The sequence below is a fragment of the Abramis brama genome (assembly GCF_963993115.1).
Source record: "Abramis brama genome assembly, chromosome: 5".
In the NCBI taxonomy this organism is placed as follows: Eukaryota; Metazoa; Chordata; class Actinopteri; order Cypriniformes; family Leuciscidae; genus Abramis; species Abramis brama.
Window position 1 is genome coordinate 2,588,170 of NC_139967.1, and position 18,875 is coordinate 2,607,044.

Consider the following 18,875-nt stretch of genomic DNA (forward strand, 5'->3'; position numbering starts at 1 on the left):
ATCCAGTGATTGAATGGATGATGTCCTGTGGTTTCTGAAACTAAACCTCTCCACAGGTTATTCATGGTGACTTTCCCTGCCGTGATTGAGTCTGGATCTGACTCCAAATTATGCATGACTCTTCTGCAACCCCAAAAGAGCCTCACAATGACAGTTTCTCTGCTTGATGAGAAAAGCAAGACGACTCAACTTGTGAAGCACGTTTCTTCAATGCCATTTCACCGCTGCTTTTCTTTCCAGGTCTGTCATTTAGACAAATGTGGCTCTTTTTGTCTGGTTGGTTGTATGCTAACTGAAGTTCTCGACAGGCTCCTCGGGTGGATGGAGAATCAGTGCAGAAGCTGATGGTGGAAGTTCAAGGAAAGGACTTCAGAGCGACCGAAGAGAGCAAAATCATGTTTAGACGTTACCAATCTTTGACCTTCATCCAAACAGACAAACCCATCTACAATCCAGGACAAACTGGTGAGCTGTGATTGTGAATGACCCTTGGTTGAATATTAGAGGTGTAGAAAGTCCATTACACTAAAAGTTCTGATAGTCTTCAAGTGCAGTATGCAATAAATGTGAGTTTATTGGTGTCTTTTCAGTTAATTTCAGAGTTGTCACCATGGATCCCAAATTTGTGCCTTTTGATCAAATGGTAAGACCAGATATTTCACCATTTTGAGTGGTCTGACCCTAAATTAAATGCAAATTAAATGTAGGGTCTTTTAAAATGCTAAAATGTCAACTTTAGTGATTTCTGCATCATTGTGTTTGTGCTTTTAAATATTTAATATTCCTGTCTTTGTCTTGCAGTACGATCTGGTCGTGGTGGAGGTGAGAATTTGCTCCGGTGCAAGTCTTTGAATGGAGCCAATGCAGCGTTTTGCACTTTTCTTTGTTTGCAGATTTTCTCTGAGCTGTTCTCCTTTTTTATTTTTATTTTTTTAATTTATTTTTTTATTTTTTTAAATAGAACAGAGATAATAACCGGATTGGTCAGTGGACAAACGTTTCCTCAACGGGGTGGATATTGCAGCTTTCTCATGAGTTAAACCCAGAGGCTCAGATAGGGATGTACATGCTAAAGGCTTTTATTGCCGGCCGAGAAATCTCCCAAGTTTTCGAGGTGAAAAAATACAGTAAGTTGTTGTATATGTGCAGCAGTTCAGTGACAGATCTGAGGTCTTAACCTAAAACGCTTCGTTTCTGGTTTAGTTTTGCCCAAGTTTGACGTGACCGTAAACACACCAAAGACATACAACGTTGCAGATATGGGAGTGAAAGTTGAGGCTTGTGCCAAGTAAGTGGTGCTTTATTTTCATGTCATGTGGTTGGGTCAATTCTTTATCTTGTTGTTTGTGATGTTTCCCAGATATACATATGGCCAGCCTGTACCTGGTCAAGCCTTGGTGGAAGTGTGCCGTGATCCATTTCCATACACTGTGCTTAATTTGACCAGACAGTGCCTGAATCAAACGGCAAAGGTGTGCGACTCCTGCCTTAACGCTGAGGGTTTTTCTTCTGCTTGTGCTTGACTTAAATGTGACCATCTTTGTTCTGCTACCAGATTAATGCCACGGGCTGTGCCTCTCTTACCGTCGATGCATCAGAGTTTTTCAAAAACAAATTTGAACTCTACATGCAAGACACATTTCTTTTAAATGTGAATGTTACTGAGGTGGGAACAGGTGAGCTATTGGCTGATCTGAACCACTTAGTCATCTTTACAAGACATCCACTTCAAGGCACATTTAAGTTGATCTTCACTGTTTGGTTTTTCTCTCATGCCCCCCCCAGATGTAATGGTGTCAAAATCTGCAGTGGTGCCCTTTACGTATGAAGTCGGCAGCGTCATGTTTGTGGACCTCCTGGTTCCTTATTTTGAACCTGGATCAATGATTAATGGAAAGGCAAGCAAAATGTCATCCCTTATCGTGGAAGCCTTCACATATGTTCCCTTTCCTAACCTTGATCATTCCCAATAGATATCCTTGACTCTTTTTGATAAGACTCCAGTTGCAAGCCAAGCTGTGTATCTCTTGGATGGTAACAACTGGCCCAACAAACTGCTGTTGAATCTAACCACAAACAAGAACGGACTGGCTGCGTTCTCCCTCAACACTGCTAATCTTCCTAAGGCTGATCTGAATCTGGTGGTATGATTTGTAACTTTTGAAATTGAGTTTGTTTTTTTCTTTTTCTTGCATGAAACTGATTCAATTCATTGTTCCCAAGGCGAGTGCGACTCCAGAGGTTTTTTATAATTATAAATCGCCATACTACACTACAGATACGAGGGTTGTTCCGCTTCTCCAACCTGTTTCTCCCGACAACCCATCATTTAGTGAACTGACTATAGTGAAGCTGAAGCAGCCGCTCAAATGTGGTGCTTCATTTCCAGTGACCGTGGAGTATTCATTTATTGGTGAGGCTGGTAGCTACAGCGCTGACATAATCTATATGGTGAGTGGACATTAGTTTTGTAGCTTTTAAAGTTTGCTGGTCTTTGTTCAGCAACTTACAGGTATGCACCTATGTCTTCTGTCAGGTCTTATCCAGAGGAGTGATCGTCCTCCATGAATTTCAGACGGTGAAGGCAAAGGATCGTGATGCAGTCACAAGCGGCTCCGTGAAGTTCCAGCTGTCTGTCAGCGCCGATATGGCTCCAGCAGTGCAGATTCTGGTCTACAGCGTTCTTCCCAGTGGGAATGTAGTTGCTGCTAGTGTGTCGTTTGACACAGATATGTGTTTCCAGAACCAGGTACTGTATGATGTGCATTTCAACTGGGGAATGGTGGTGTGTCCTACAGCGTGTTGGTCCTCGTGTTCCAGGTGTCTCTGCAGTTCTCTCCATCTACGGCTGTTCCTGCTGAGGGAAACGTTCTGACTGTTTCTGCTCAAGCTGGATCTCTGTGTGGCCTCAGTGCTGTAGATCAGAGTGTCCGGATCATGGAGCCAGGAAGACGTCTGAGTGCTGAAAGGGTATCCGTGTGCCTCAATCAGATTTCTTGTTTGGGCTTTTACTCTGAATATTTCTGTGTGTGGCACATCTGATTAGAATGCCACTTCAGTTTACTGCATTGAACTCCAGTAGGGAAAACCCTGACATGACTGGACTACTTGGCTTTTAATGAAGTAGTCCAGTTTAATCAACACTATGACTTTAGTCTTGTAGTAGTGGACAGAGACAGAGGTCTTCAAGGAGCACTTATCTCTGTTGTCAGGTGTTCAACTTACTCCCAGTGCGATCATTACCAAATTATCCATATGAAGTTGAGGATGAACAGGAATGTCTGCGTTTTCGAGCCCGTCGAGCTGTTTCCGCAGACCAAACATACGGAGCCTTCAAGGTAGAAAAGGGTTAATTATCCTGTGTTTTACTAAATGCTACTTTTTCAAATGGTTTTTTTGTTCTGACAGAGTGTGGGGATGAAGGTCACAACTAATTTGCCTATCAGATTACCTCAGTGTCTGAAGTACAAAGGCCTGAATTTTTATCGCAGCTTCAATGACGGTATGTCCGTTAGTTTGATTCTTGCTCTAGAAATTGACACGACTTTATAAACTACCAATTATGAACTTAAGTAATCTGTGACCTAAAACTGCAAGCCATTGGATAAACTTTAATCTCTTGCGTTGCAATGTCTATATTGGCTTTTGTTACTGAATGTGATCTTTAATGTACCATGTAAAGACCATCAAAATGTGTAAGGCAACAATTGGTTAAACCATGCATAAATTTGAAGTTTTGAACCCTGTGTATTCTGTGGACACTAGGACTGTTTGGAGGATCTGTGTGTAAAATTTGTCTCTTTCAGGGATGGATTTTCATGGTAGTCCAGTAGCAGAAGGCGACGCTTCTTTTGATGTGACAGTCAGGACTTACTTTCCAGAAACCTGGTTCTGGCAGCTTGCTCAAGTGGGGTTCGTAATTTTTGTTCCATCTAAAGCTACTTGCCCACAGTTTTAATTCTCCTGCCCCCCTCACTACTTTTCTGGTGACCTTTCTTCAGAGCCACTGGATCCACACAAGTTCCTCTTACAGTTCCTGACACAATCACCACATGGGAGACGGAGGCGTTCTGCCTTTCCTCAAAAGGTTTCGGTCTGGCTCCTCCTACTCTGCTGACAGTCTTCCAGCCCTTCTTCCTGGAGCTCTCCTTGCCGTACTCTGTTGTCCGTGGGGAGTCTTTTGATCTGAAGGCCACAGTCTTCAACTATCTGTCTAAGTGCATCATGGTCTGCCACGGTTTATTTATAATGGATCTATATAGAGTAGGTCCTGTATCTTTGCTCAGTGTTCACTCTTTTGTTCACAGGTTAAAGTAACTCCAGCTTCATCCATGGCCTTCACTCTTAAACCGTATACTGATTCATATTCATCCTGTCTATGTGCCAATGAGAGAAAGACCTTCAAATGGGTTTTCTCAGCTGCTGTTCTTGGTCAGTATTGGGGAAAGTCTGCTTCTAAATCTGAAGTGTACATGGTGTTGCTCACTCTGTCTGTCACTGCAGGAGTTGTCAATGTGACTGTCAATGCCTCAGCTGAACCATCCCGGACTCGATGTGGCACTGAGGTTGTGACCGTGCCGACAAGAGGACGCATTGATGTAGTCACTCGAAGTCTAATTGTCCTGGTAAGTGTTGACCAGCTTTCTGGAGTTTGATCATGGAGCTCATGCTGCTTTACTGATGTGTTTTGCCTTTTATAGCCTGAAGGAGTTGAAAGGACAATTGCCCAGAGTATGTTGCTGTGTCCAAAAGGTTTGTACTCTGATACCCAACACATTCTCCCTCTACAGCCTAACACTCAATGCTGATCCTTTCTGTTCGGTCCCTAGGAAAAGCTCTTTCTGAAGACGCGATTCTGATATTTCCCAAAATTGTGGTTCAGGGATCACACAGATGCTCTGTTTCAGTCCTCGGTAAGCATTTCATTGAGGAGAAACTGACACGTGATTGTTTGGTAGGATAACTTTGTTTCTGATGTGGGTTTTATGCTTGACCTCTCGTAGGGGACATAATGGGTCGTGCACTGAAGAATCTGGATGGGTTAATACAGATGCCATCTGGCTGTGGAGAACAGAATATGATTATTCTTGCTCCCAATATTTACATTCTGCTGTACCTTGAAGTCACAGGGCAACTCACCGCAGCCATCCGAGCGACTGCCACCAGCTACCTTCAGAGAGGTATGGATGACCAAATCCGCTTTAAATATGTAGGAGTCTAAATCCTATTGCTTCCCATTGAAGCTGTCTAGAATCCTACTAAGCCCCCCTCCGATATGTGGTTTTTGACTTGAACAGGATACCAAGGACAACTAAACTACAGGCATAGTGACGGATCATACAGCACATTTGGTTATGACGAATCCAATACATGGTGAGTTTCACTACCACTATTCTAGTCTTGTGTAGCTTTTGTCTCAGCGGTTTTGTAAGTTCAGTTTTAACAAAACTTCCTGCGTGGCTAGGTTGACTGCCTTTGTCATGAGGTCTTTTGGTCTAGCAAAGCGCTTCCTTTTCATCGATCCGAATGTCCTTCAGAGTGCAAAGGACTGGCTAATAAGCCAGCAGGGTTCAAATGGATGCTTCATGCAACAGGGAGCTTTGTACCACAATGGAATGAAGGTACATTTATCAATTGGACCCTAACCCTTTTGACTGTCCAAGACTTTTTTTTTTTTTTTTTTTTTTTAAATCGTATGCTGGTGTGTTTTAGGGTGGAGTTGGTGATAACGTGACCATGACTGCCTACATTGTTGCATCGCTACTTGAACTTGGCATCCCCATCACAGTAAAAACCTCTCCAGTAATGTGTATGAGCTCCTTGCGGATGACCTTCCTGTTCTGCTGTTGAATGATATCTGCTTTTCTTTTAGGATTCCGTCATTACCAATGCTCTTTCATGCTTGAGGCCTGTCATTGGGAATCTGGGAAACACTTACGCCACGGCTCTGCTGGCCTACACTTTCAGTCTGGCTAGAGAGACCACCACTCGATCACAGCTTCTAACCACCTTGAAAGATCTTGACATTAGCGAAGGTGAAATTTACTAGCCTCTTGTCTTTGTTCATCAGGTTCTTTGGCATTGACTTTCTCCCTCCATCTCATCCTAAGGAACGAAGGTCCACTGGTCTCAAACTACATCTGGTAATAATCTGGCGGTGGAGATTAGCTCTTACGTGCTGCTAGCAGTTCTTGCCGTTCAACCTCTCACGACAGCTGATCTAAGCTATGCTAATCAAATTGTCAACTGGCTGGTGACCCAGCAGAATCCCTACGGCGGCTTTTCCTCCACCCAGGTGCCTCTGACTACCAAACATGAGCGCAATCTTTTATGAGGAGGTTTCTAATCTGGTGCTTGTTTTTAGGACACCGTGGTGGCTCTTCATGCCCTGTCTCTGTACGCTGGTCAAGTCTTCAGCTTGGATGGCTCCAGCACTGTTACTGTACAGTCCTCAGGTGTAGATGGGGAGTCTTATAGCTTCAGTGTTAGTCGGGACAACAGGCTGCTGTATCAGGAGAAGCCGCTGAAGTTCATTCCAGGCATACATAGTGTTAAAGTGACCGGAACCTCTTGTGTTTCTGTGCAGGTCTGTACTTCCACTCCCTCTATTTCTGTTGTGCACATCCACATCTTACTGATTTGTTTTGATCTGTTCGTACTATAGGTTGCATGTTTCTACAACATCCCGACACCTGATAAATTCAACAAGACTCTGAGCGTTGAAGCAAAGGTGACTGGAGACTGCCGACCACTTGCGGCCAATCTCATGTTGAACTTCACTGTGACGTAAGAATAGCTTTTGCTTTGCGTCCTGAAACCAGCTCTTGTTTATGATCCTTACAAAAGGAATCTGTGGACTAAACCTCTTTATCCTCGATCACCCTCATTCAGATACAATGGCGTAAAAGCACAAACTAACATGGTTCTTGTGGATATTAAGCTCCTGTCGGGCTTCACGGCAGATACATCACTGGTTCGTATATTTAAGATTACTTTAAGTCTCAAGATGCTTGAGGCTCTTTATGTGTAATTGTGCATGTAAACAATGGTCTCTTTCTCTCAGCTTGGATCTCCATCCCAATCGTTTGCTCCGCTAGTGGCGCGTGTTGATGCCGGAGATGATCATGTCCTAGTGTATCTGAAAGAGGTGAGATGCTGTCCATTGGGGATATTCACTAGCTGCCCTATTGAGTGCTGTTTGTTCTATTCATCCTTTTTGACTCGCAGGTTCCCAAAGGTGTCCCCATGAGTTATGCTCTGCAGCTGAAACAGGTTCTTGATGTGAAAGATCTCAAGCCAGCGGTCATTAACATTTATGACTACTATCAGACAAGTACGCTTTCATCCTAATCATGCTTTGCTCTGGCTGAATTCACTGTTGAACATGATACAGCTCATTTTCTGTTCCTCTTATAGGTGATTCGTTCGAGACGACCTACACGTCCCCCTGTCTAGGCAACTAGCATTGAATGCCTGCAGGCCACGCAATTTAAATTAAAACTAATTAAAATGAAAGCTTTTACACAAATCAGTTTTTTTTTTTTTAAGTGTTCATTTGATGGTGGTTTGAGTGTTCATGAGATTTTGTCCAGTGACTTCAAATCCTTACATGACTAAAATGAAGTTCACTCAGGCAGTGGCTATTAACTTGTTTGAGCTTCCTTTTTTTTTTTGAGTTGTTGAAAGTTGAACTCAAGAACAACTGCAGTTGCACTTCATTTATTTGTGGACTAATCAGTTAAAATTCATTGGTTTAATTTTAAAACAACTGATGTACTTCACTTGCAGGTGACATTCATTAATAACCTGCAGATTTCAAACCTCTACTTTTCCCACCATAAGCAATTAATGTATTCAGTTAGACTAATATCCAGTGTAGCCAGTTGTTTTACTACAACAAACCAGAGAGCAATAAATGGGCAATACTGAATAATATAGCCTCAGTGAAGCACTTTATTTTTATATGTAAATGTATATTTAAAAGCATGTTTGACGTGCTGCTCTTAAAGTGACAGCAGCCTAATAAACCTACTGCTGACTTTGTCCTCAATGTTCATCTAACAAAAGACTGAAATCACCCATGCTCTTGATTGGATGACTTTGCATATTCTTCAGTGTATAAATTAAATATAGATGAATGCTTATCAGTGTCTTTACATTTGATACTTTATTTGATATCTGTACTTGAACTTTTTCCATACCAGTAGAAAAAGCTCCATAGTGTTGAGCCTTGCTGGAGCAGCTCTAAACATCTACTCTGCTATTAAATGACGGATAAAATATATTAGAGAAGCTACAATACATTTTTAATGGTCATTAATAACTGATGGAAATATCTTTGCTAAATGAATAAAGCCAACTAATTTGATTCATATACTTTAGGTTTCACTATATGCATTTTTTTTTTTTTAATTACAAATGCAATAAATGTACAGGTATCAGTACTCTGTATTGTCAAGTACCTCAGAAATATTTCACCATTAAAACTAAATTGTCATGCCTATGTCATTCATGCCCAGCTTTTGTGAATGGTAAACCCCACCTTTTTATTTGATTAGCCAATCTTTTTGACATTGACAAGTGCTGTTGGACCACTGAGACAAAAAAAAAAACCTAACTTAAGCAAACAGAGCATTGTGTAATGTAATGCAACTGAGGCATTGAGAATATCTTTGGGATTTGTCTCCCTCAATGTTTATGGTAGTTACGGCTCTGGTTAAGCAGTACAGTATAATCCACAATTATACCTCAATATAACAGTGGTGGCCAAAACATACACATTCCTCTTTTAATACAAGTATCAATTGTATGCAAAGTCACCAACATTTGGTTTTTGACCAATGAAAATCTGTACAATTTCCTCATGGAGCCACACTAAAATCGCCTTGGTAATAAACCATTTAGGGCCCTAAAAAAATGAAGATCCCAAAAGAAAAGTATGTTAATGTTAAGAACCAGAATCTATGGTATAGCAGTTTTTATTTGGAAAAATGTGCAGAATTGAATCAGAATTTAGTTTTATTAGAAATGCAAATTTTTTTCTTGAGATATCTGGACGTTGAATTAAACATGCAACGTAATAAAGTCCTGTGACAACAATGTAGCATACTACTGTAATGTATATCGATGTAATGATACTGTTTCATATTTTTTTAAATAGTAGGCCAATCTCTTATTTTTCCCTGTTAACCTTAAATATGATATCATATATTTATTTTTCACTGCGTATCAAATACACCTTTTACTGTTATGTACCAGATTCATGGATGACCTGATGCTTGTGTTTCCAGAAAGAACACTGTTATGTCAGACGGGCGGCAACTTATTCTGCGGTTCATGAAAATAAAGAAGCGAATTAGAAAGGGACGGACTCGAGTGTCTTAGGTGTCTAAGGTTTTGTTGGACTTCTCTGAATTAATATCGATAACTGAAGCTGCTCTAGTTTTTCAAAGATCATGTTGTAGCTTTGGGGCTTTATTATTGAGAGCGAAGTATCAAAACCACACACAAATACAAGCACTGTGTAAACAAATATACACAAATATATGCACTTGGCTATGTGAGATTGTAAAGTGTTTTGCTGACAGTTTGAAGAGATCATGTATTATTTGTGAACTGGAGCTTTAAAATGCCACAAATAGATTGTTACATCTAATGGGGTAACTGTGCTTTGTTCTATTTTCTATTCTTTTTCCCTTCTTTCTTCCTGTTTACTTCCCGTAAGCAGGAAGTAATGGCTACAGCTTATTCCAATGATTCCAATGACAAATTTCTCGTTGTAGTTGGTGCTTATGGCAAGAAAGTTTACTAATTTGTAAGTTATTACTTGCTTGTTTACACTCTAATTTTCCATGGTAAAAAATTATTTTAATCAATTTAATTCTACTGTAAAGCAGCTCTAAATAGACAATAGTAAAGTCCTTATTCAGTTGAAATCAGTTCAGTGTTGATTATTATGAAATGACTTCAGTTCATCTATAAAGCAGTTCTGCAAAAAACGGTGATGTCATTGTCCAGAGGGCCAAAACCTGTGAAACTGTCGTGTAAACACGTGTTTACACGACAGTTTCACACGTTTTGGCCCTTTTGGCCTTTCATATTATGGAACACGTAATTACGTGTTTACACGACATTTTCACGTTTTGGCCCCTTTGGCCTTCCATAGACACCTCAGAGAAACCTACGCCTAGACACGACCACAACGTCTGATGTAGTCACGTGATTTCAGTAAACGAGTCTTCGTTTACGTCATAAATGTTGCAAAATGTCAATGATCTCTGTGAACCCGTGTGTCTACGAATGATTTTTTTTACCTGATCTCGGATAAATTTTAGAAAATTGTAGACGTTTAATGATGCAATGAAAACTATTTACCTATTTTCACTCTGCAATGAGCCGTTTTGAAATGTATTTCTTCATTAGTGCGATATGTTTAAATACTTGACTACATCAACTGCTTACTTTTTGTAGCCTACTATATGTTTAATATGTGTGTGGTATGTAATATATGTTTTTGTTGTATATATATGTTTTTTTCAGGCACCAAGTGAAGCACTTTCTAATTTCGTTGTACTTGCAATGGCAATAAAGACATTGTATTCTATTCTATTCTATTCTATTCTATTCTATTCTATTCTATTCTATTCAGCTGAATGTGACTTACAGTATCAAGCTCTAAAATGGATAACATTTGAATGAAACATTCAACTCAAATTAATGACATTTCTAATCTAATGCTCTGGCATCATAACCCATAGACTTTCTTTGGAAAAACCCTAAAATGCGATGAAAAACTATTTCTGGTTATTAAAATACAAATTGTGCACATAAGTACCAAATAATTTAAAATATTAGGAAAAAGTTCAAAGCAAAATATTACTGATTTTAATGTTAAAATGTACGTTAACACTTTACAATAAGGTCTTATTTGTTATAACATGAACTAACCATGAGCAATACATTTGTTAAAGTATTTATTAATCTTTGTTAATGTTAGTTAATAAAAATCCAGCTATTCATTGTTTTTTTATGATAGTTCACAATGCATTAACTAATGTTAACAAATACAACATTTGATTGTAATAATGTATTAGTAAATATTGAAATTAACATTAACTAAGATTATTAAATGGTGAATAAGTATGGTTAATTCTTAGCCCATGTTAATTAATGTTAACTAATGAAACCTTATTGTAAGTTGTTACCATATATACAGTATATATGGGGGACAAGCCCAAAAATATAGAATTCTGGCAAATATCACCTTTTAAAACACTTACAAATTAGGAAAGTTAGCCTACACTTGACAACACTAAAACGTTTAAAGTTATTATTATAAAGGGATTACATAAAAGTGCCCCTAATAAATAATCACCCATGTAAATAATAATGAATTCACATTTATTTGTATAGCGCTTTTCACAATACCCATCGTTTCAAAGCAGCTCTACAGAAAACGCATGAGTCCACATTACAATTTACACTGTCTAAGTTATGGTCACTGTACAGTGGTCACTGTCTTCCTCAGAGGAAAATAAATAAATAAGAATTTACATAAAAATACCCCTAAGAAGAATAAATAATCGCCCTGTAAATAATTAGTAATTGAGCAGAATGAGAGTGTTGTAGTGTCGCCGAGTGTCCAGCAGCGGTCGCTGTGTCCTCAGAGAATCTGTGATGTCCAGATCATCAATAGCCGGACACTGACTCACTGAAGCAACTGGTGTTTAAGACGCGACGCACAACGACAAACATCGCGCTGACGCGGTTACGCGAGGATTAACGCCCGTTTAAACGCGTCTTTCACGGGTTTCCAGTGGAACTAGGGGAATATATGAAGCCCATCTTGAAGTTTTCATGCGGAGAAAGGTCAGTGTGTTTATATCCTGCGTTCATTAAAGTCTCTGCGGATAATGACACGCGTCTGAGGAGAGAGACCGATCGCGAGACTTTTACATTGTTACAAGAGTTTTACACTGATACATGTGTGTTTGTGTTTCATCGCGTTCTATATGTTTGTATCATTGTGTCGCAGTGTTTGTATCATTGTGGCTGTGATCATTGTGCTACATTGTATCTGTGTGTCATTGTGTGTGTGTGTGTGTGTGTGTGTGTGTGTGTGTCTTAAACATCCTTTAACATTCTAACAGTTTCCTCTGGATATTTCTGAGTGACAAAGAGGTTTTGATGGTTTTTTTTTTGTGATGCATAGTTGAGATCCAGCATGCATGTCACAGTTAAACCGATTCGTGAAAATATTATTTTGTGTGTAAAAGAAAATAAGTTGCCAGCTATCTTCGAATATGCCTAATGACAACAAATATATTTACATAATATTTTTTAACCGTCATTTATATACACACATCATCAGTCAAGTTTTGAGACACTTGGCTGAATTGTTTCTCATCATTTTAAATGCCATTTAATCTAAAGGTTTATGCTTAAATGTTTGAAGTAGGTTTGTAGACATAAATTCTGCTGCAAATAATACATGTGCACAAATAAAATGTGTGTAAATTGTCATGCATCACATGACCACATCATTCCCATTTGTATTATTTTATAGAGCTTACTATTATTATTATAAAAATTGGAAATTAATTCTAATCGAATGGGTGCGTCCAAACATTTGACTGTCAGAGTTTTTATTGTTAATTTTAGTCTTGCTTAGTTTAGTTTGTTTAAACTAGTGCAGTATTTACTGTGTCCTGTTACATGAAGCTTAGTTGAACAAACTCTTGAGTTCAGACAAAACCAAACAAATCCAACCTGGTTTACATCAGGTTCTGCCGGTTCACACTGCCTGATATAAACAATCTCTGTCAACTCAGGTTTTATACATATATATATATATATATATATATATATATATATATATATATATATATATAGTAAATCGGACAACCACTGAGCCAATTAGTGACTCATTGCATTGTGCATCAGTTTGTTTGTGCATGTGATCATAAGTTTTCTTTCTTAAAGTGCTGCTGTTATGCTTTTTCGGGTATTCTCTTTCATGCATTGTAATATACAGCTGTTTGTGAATGTAAAAGCTCTGCAAAGTTTCAAAGATCAAACAATAAATAGAGTTATTGTCTCCCAAAAGAAAGAAGTGATTCTGAACTGCTGAAACGAGTCGTCAGTAATTCCAGTCTTGCACGAACCTACGTAACAAATTTGCATAATGCCAGTCTGTGCTCTGATTGGCTGAACAGCGTCTCTTTGCCCCGCCCTCAAACACTGTAGTTGTTTCTGAGACTGGAAGAGTTTGGTTTGTGTTGTTCATGTCGAGAAGACCGAAGAAAATCCCCTTTGATGAGATTAATATGGTAAAACCCACGCCATCGTCACTGTACGTATAACAGTGTCTCAAGAGCTGAGGAACAGCTTACATTCAGATACGGTAATGGCCGTTTGGTTTCCGACATGTGCTGTAAGCGGTCGACCAATCACAACAGACTGAGCCATCTGACCAATCAGAGCAGAGCAGGCTCTCTGAAAGGCGGAGTTTAGAGACACCGAATCCTTTATCGAACCGTTTCAGACACTGTGAGAAAAGAGCTGAAGCTGAATGCATGTTGTGAGAAAATTAGATGCATGTAAACCTATTATAAATTAGGAGCCTTTAAAAGAGCACAATAGGGGCATTTTACATAAGTTCTGAATCTTTCTGTTGGCATGCTGATAATCATCTTTCATCTCTGCTCTTTTCAGTAGGCATGTTGGCTTGTGTGTGCGATGCATGCTGTCGTCTGTGTAACATCATCATTCTCATCCTGCATCTGCATGCTTTCTGTCGGGCCTGAGTTGACTTGTGTGTGGCCTCCATTAATGGCATCATGGACGAACACTGTGATGACCCTCCGATTCTCTCCTCCAAGAAAGGCCCGTCCTGCATTAGGTCCAAGCACGACTCCGGTCCTGATCCGAGACGGGATGTGGAGCGTCTCCGAGTCTCGTTAGAAGTGGAGCGCAGTCGAAACCATCAGGCTCACCGGCGCTTCTCCCTGGAGCTGCGTAGGCATCGGGACGAGGCCCGTGAGGAGCGGGAGCGAGCGCTGAGGGATCTGACGTATCGACTCGAGCAGCAGAAGACACTGGAGCTGCTACGACAGCGGGAAACTCTGGGCCGAGAGCGTGAGGCGGAGGTGCGTCGTCTGTTGCGCTGGCGGAGCCGGGACGAGAAACGCACGGAGAATTTAACGCTCAGACAAACACAAGAAGTTAAGCGTCAACTGGCTGATGAGATTGCTGGAATCGGCAGAACCACGGGGGTACAAGGCCTCAAACCTGGATGTAAAGGTAATGGTGTCAAGGTAAAACCACCCAAATACCCTAGTAACCGCATAGCAACCACCCTGACAACCACCTGTGTACCCTAGCAACCATATAGTAACACCCTAGCAACCATTCAGAGTACCCTAGCAACTGCATTGCAACATCCTAGCAACCAGCCAGAGTACCCTAGCAACACCATAGCAACCACCCAAAATACCGTAGCAACAACTTAGCAACCACTCAGAATAGCCTAGCAACCGCATAGCAACAACTTAGCAACCACCCGAGTGGTCCAACTATTTCAAACTGAAAACCTTCAAACTTTTAAAACTACTGAACTGAAACTTAAACTAATTAAAACTGAAAACCTTCAGACTTCAAGCTTTTAAAAGGGAACTCTCTTGAAGGTAACGGTGAGGTGTATCTCAGACTCGAGGAGCTGCTGAAGACGCTGCTCGCGCAGGCCGACGGGAAACACGTCCATTTACTTCAGCGCCTTCAACAGGAAGTGGATCTAGAGAAGAGCGTCTTCCTCTGTCACCTTCTGGAAGCCCACAGCAGACCCTCACACCAGGACCACCACCAACACAGAGAACTAGCTTTTACTGTGAGTGTGTGTGTGTGACTGAGTGTGTGTGTTAGAGTGTGTGTGTGTGTTAGTGTGTGTGTGTGTTAGTGTGTGTGTGTTAGTGTGTGTGTGTTAGTGTGTGTGTGTTAGTGTGTGTGTGTGTGTGTGTGTGTGTGAGTTAGAGTGTGTGAGTTAGTGAGTGTGTGTGTTAGTGAGTGTGTGAGTTAGTGAGTGTGTGTGTTAGTGAGTGTGTGAGTTAGTGAGTGTGTGAGTTAGTGAGTGTGTGAGTTAGAGTGTGTGAGTTAGAGTGTGTGAGTTAGAGTGTGTGAGTTAGAGTGTGTGAGTTAGAGTGTGTGAGTTAGAGTGTGTGTTAGAGTGTGTGTTAGAGTGTGAGTTAGAGTGTGAGTTAGAGTGTGAGTTAGAGTGTGAGTTAGAGTGTGAGTTAGAGTGTGAGTTAGAGTGTGAGTTAGAGTGTGAGTTAGAGTGTGAGTTAGAGTGTGAGTTAGAGTGTGAGTTAGAGTGTGAGTTAGAGTGTGAGTTAGAGTGTGAGTTAGAGTGTGAGTTAGAGTGTGTGTGAGTTAGAGTGTGTGTGAGTTAGAGTGTGTGTGAGTTAGAGTGTGTGTGAGTTAGAGTGTGTGTGAGTTAGAGTGTGTGTGAGTTAGAGTGTGTGTTAGAGTGTGTGTTAGAGTGTGTGTGAGTTAGAGTGTGTGATTTAGAGTGTGAGTTAGAGTGTGAGTTAGAGTGTGAGTTAGAGTGTGAGTTAGAGTGTGTGTGAGTTAGAGTGTGTGTGAGTTAGAGTGTGTGTGAGTTAGAGTGTGTGTGAGTTAGAGTGTGTGTGAGTTAGAGTGTGTGTTAGAGTGTGTGTTAGAGAGTGTGTGATTTAGAGTGTGAGTTAGAGTGTGAGTTAGAGTGTGAGTTAGAGTGTGAGTTAGAGTGTGTGTGAGTTAGAGTGTGTGTGAGTTAGAGTGTGTGTGAGTTAGAGTGTGTGTTAGAGTGTGTGTGAGTTAGAGTGTGTGATTTAGAGTGTGAGTTAGAGTGTGAGTTAGAGTGTGAGTTAGAGAGTGAGTTAGAGAGTGAGTTAGAGAGTGAGTTAGAGAGTGAGTTAGAGAGTGAGTTAGAGAGTGAGTTAGAGAGTGAGTTAGAGAGTGAGTTAGAGAGTGAGTTAGAGAGTGAGTTAGAGAGTGAGTTAGAGAGTGAGTTAGAGAGTGAGTTAGAGTGTGAGTTAGAGTGTGAGTTAGAGTGTGAGTTAGAGTGTGTGTGAGTTAGAGTGTGTGTGAGTTAGAGTGTGTGTGAGTTAGAGTGTGTGTGAGTTAGAGTGTGTGTGAGTTAGAGTGTGTGTGAGTTAGAGTGTGTGAGTTAGAGTGTGTGTGAGTTAGAGAGTGAGTTAGAGAGTGAGTTAGAGAGTGAGTTAGAGAGTGAGTTAGAGTGTGAGTTAGAGTGTGAGTTAGAGTGTGAGTTAGAGTGTGAGTTAGAGTGTGAGTTAGAGTGTGAGTTAGAGTGTGAGTTAGAGTGTGAGTTAGAGTGTGAGTTAGAGTGTGAGTTAGAGTGTGAGTTAGAGTGTGAGTTAGAGTGTGAGTTAGAGTGTGTGTGAGTTAGAGTGTGTGTGAGTTAGAGTGTGTGTGAGTTAGAGTGTGTGTGAGTTAGTGTGTGTGTGAGTTAGTGTGTGTGTGAGTTAGAGTGTGTGTGAGTTAGAGTGTGTGTGTGTTAGAGTGTGTGATTTAGAGTGTGTGTGAGTTAGAGTGTGTGTGAGTTAGAGTGTGTGTGAGTTAGAGTGTGTGTGAGTTAGAGTGTGTGTGAGTTAGAGTGTGTGTGAGTTAGTGTGTGTGTGAGTTAGAGTGTGTGTGAGTTAGAGTGTGTGTGTGTTAGAGTGTGTGAGTTAGAGTGTGAGTTAGAGAGTGAGTTAGAGAGTGAGTTAGAGAGTGAGTTAGAGAGTGAGTTAGAGAGTGAGTTAGAGAGTGAGTTAGAGAGTGAGTTAGAGAGTGAGTTAGAGAGTGAGTTAGAGAGTGAGTTAGAGAGTGAGTTAGAGAGTGAGTTAGAGAGTGAGTTAGAGAGTGAGTTAGAGAGTGAGTTAGAGAGTGAGTTAGAGTGTGAGTGAGTGTGTGTGAGTGTGTGTGAGTTAGAGTGAGTTAGAGTGAGTTAGAGTGTGTGTGAGTTAGAGTGTGTGAGTTAGAGTGTGTGTGAGTTAGAGTGTGTGTGAGTTAGAGTGTGTGTGAGTTAGAGTGTGTGTGAGTTAGAGTGTGTGTGAGTTAGAGTGTGTGTGAGTTAGAGTGTGTGTGAGTTAGAGTGTGTGTGAGTTAGAGTGTGTGTGAGTTAGAGTGTGAGTTAGAGTGTGAGTTAGAGTGTGAGTTAGAGTGTGAGTTAGAGTGTGAGTTAGAGTGTGAGTTAGAGTGTGAGTTAGAGTGTGAGTTAGAGTGTGAGTTAGAGTGTGAGTTAGAGTGTGAGTTAGAGTGTGAGTTAGAGTGTGAGTTAGAGTGTGTGTGAGTTAGAGTGTGTGTGAGTTAGAGTGTGTGTGTGTTAGAGTGTGTGATTTAGAGTGTGTGTGAGTTAGAGTGTGTGTGTGTTAGAGTGTGTGATTTAGAGTGTGTGTGAGTTAGAGAGTGAGTTAGAGAGTGAGTTAGAGAGTGAGTTAGAGTGTGAGTTAGAGTGTGAGTTAGAGTGAGTTAGAGTGAGTTAGAGTGAGTTAGAGTGTGTGTGAGTTAGAGTGTGTGAGTTAGAGTGTGTGTGAGTTAGAGTGTGTGTGAGTTAGAGTGTGTGTGAGTTAGAGTGTGTGTGAGTTAGAGTGTGTGTGAGTTAGAGTGTGTGTGAGTTAGAGTGTGTGTGAGTTAGAGTGTGTGTGAGTTAGAGTGTGTGTGAGTTAGAGTGTGAGTTAGAGTGTGAGTTAGAGTGTGAGTTAGAGTGTGAGTTAGAGTGTGAGTTAGAGTGTGAGTTAGAGTGTGAGTTAGAGTGTGAGTTAGAGTGTGAGTTAGAGTGTGAGTTAGAGTGTGAGTTAGAGTGTGAGTTAGAGTGTGAGTTAGAGTGTGAGTTAGAGTGTGTGTGAGTTAGAGTGTGTGTGAGTTAGAGTGTGTGTGAGTTAGAGTGTGTGTGAGTTAGAGTGTGTGTGAGTTAGAGTGTGTGTGTGTTAGAGTGTGTGATTTAGAGTGTGTGTGAGTTAGAGTGTGTGTGTGTTAGAGTGTGTGATTTAGAGTGTGTGTGAGTTAGAGAGTGAGTTAGAGAGTGAGTTAGAGAGTGAGTTAGAGAGTGAGTTAGAGAGTGAGTTAGAGAGTGAGTTAGAGAGTGAGTTAGAGTGTGAGTTAGAGTGTGAGTTAGAGTGTGAGTTAGAGTGTGAGTTAGAGTGTGAGTTAGAGTGTGAGTTAGAGTGTGAGTTAGAGTGTGAGTGTGAGTGTGTGTGAGTTAGAGTGAGTTAGAGTGAGTTAGAGTGAGTTAGAGTGAGTGTGAGTTAGAGTGTGTGTGAGTTAGAGTGTGTGTGAGTTAGAGTGTGTGTGAGTTAGAGTGTGTGTGAGTTAGAGTGTGTGTGAGTTAGAGTGTGTGTGAGTTAGAGTGTGAGTTAGAGTGTGTGAGTTAGAGAGTGAGTTAGAGATTGAGTTAGAGTGTGAGTTAGAGTGTGAGTTAGAGTGTGAGTTAGAGTGTGAGTTAGAGTGTGAGTTAGAGTGTGAGTTAGAGTGTGAGTTAGAGTGTGAGTTAGAGTGTGAGTTAGAGTGTGAGTTAGAGTGTGAGTTAGAGTGTGAGTTAGAGTGTGAGTTAGAGTGTGAGTTAGAGTGTGAGTTAGAGTGTGAGTGAGTTAGAGTGTGAGTGAGTTAGAGTGTGAGTGAGTTAGAGTGTGAGTGAGTTAGAGTGTGTGTGAGTTAGAGTGTGTGTGAGTTAGAGTGTGTGTGAGTTAGAGAGTGAGTTAGAGAGTGAGTTAGAGAGTGAGTTAGAGAGTGAGTTAGAGAGTGAGTTAGAGAGTGAGTTAGAGAGTGAGTTAGAGTGTGAGTTAGAGTGTGAGTTAGAGTGTGAGTTAGAGTGTGAGTTAGAGTGTGAGTTAGAGTGTGAG

General features: G+C 40.8%; 2 protein-coding genes across 2 annotated transcripts in view; both read left to right on the forward strand.

Moving 5' to 3' along the window:
• Positions 1 to 344: 344 nt before the first annotated feature.
• LOC311083043 (alpha-2-macroglobulin-like) lies at positions 345 to 7,880 on the forward strand (the record flags this gene model as incomplete). The annotated part of the gene is made up of 32 exons (XM_084114293.1): positions 345 to 465; positions 591 to 643; positions 802 to 822; positions 962 to 1,127; positions 1,204 to 1,288; positions 1,361 to 1,472; positions 1,556 to 1,676; positions 1,786 to 1,898; positions 1,998 to 2,144; positions 2,224 to 2,451; positions 2,537 to 2,749; positions 2,821 to 2,970; positions 3,213 to 3,338; positions 3,409 to 3,502; positions 3,807 to 3,912; positions 4,002 to 4,227; positions 4,308 to 4,431; positions 4,504 to 4,625; positions 4,701 to 4,752; positions 4,830 to 4,913; positions 5,004 to 5,180; positions 5,298 to 5,373; positions 5,465 to 5,621; positions 5,713 to 5,787; positions 5,873 to 6,035; positions 6,111 to 6,295; positions 6,365 to 6,586; positions 6,665 to 6,786; positions 6,892 to 6,973; positions 7,064 to 7,147; positions 7,228 to 7,333; positions 7,417 to 7,880. 32 exons carry the CDS (start codon positions 345 to 347, stop codon positions 7,461 to 7,463), a joined length of 3,960 nt encoding a protein of 1,319 aa, XP_083970419.1. The 3' UTR covers positions 7,464 to 7,880.
• Positions 7,881 to 11,705: 3,825 nt separating this feature from the next.
• Positions 11,706 to 18,875, forward strand: part of tspoap1 (TSPO associated protein 1) — a 139,264-nt gene continuing 132,094 nt past the window's right edge. The window contains exons 1-3 of the mRNA XM_084115121.1: positions 11,706 to 11,868; positions 13,881 to 14,301; positions 14,685 to 14,884. Coding sequence (XP_083971247.1) covers positions 11,857 to 11,868; positions 13,881 to 14,301; positions 14,685 to 14,884 — 633 coding nt within the window. The 5' untranslated portion in view covers positions 11,706 to 11,856. The remainder of the gene's footprint in view (positions 11,869 to 13,880; positions 14,302 to 14,684; positions 14,885 to 18,875) is intronic.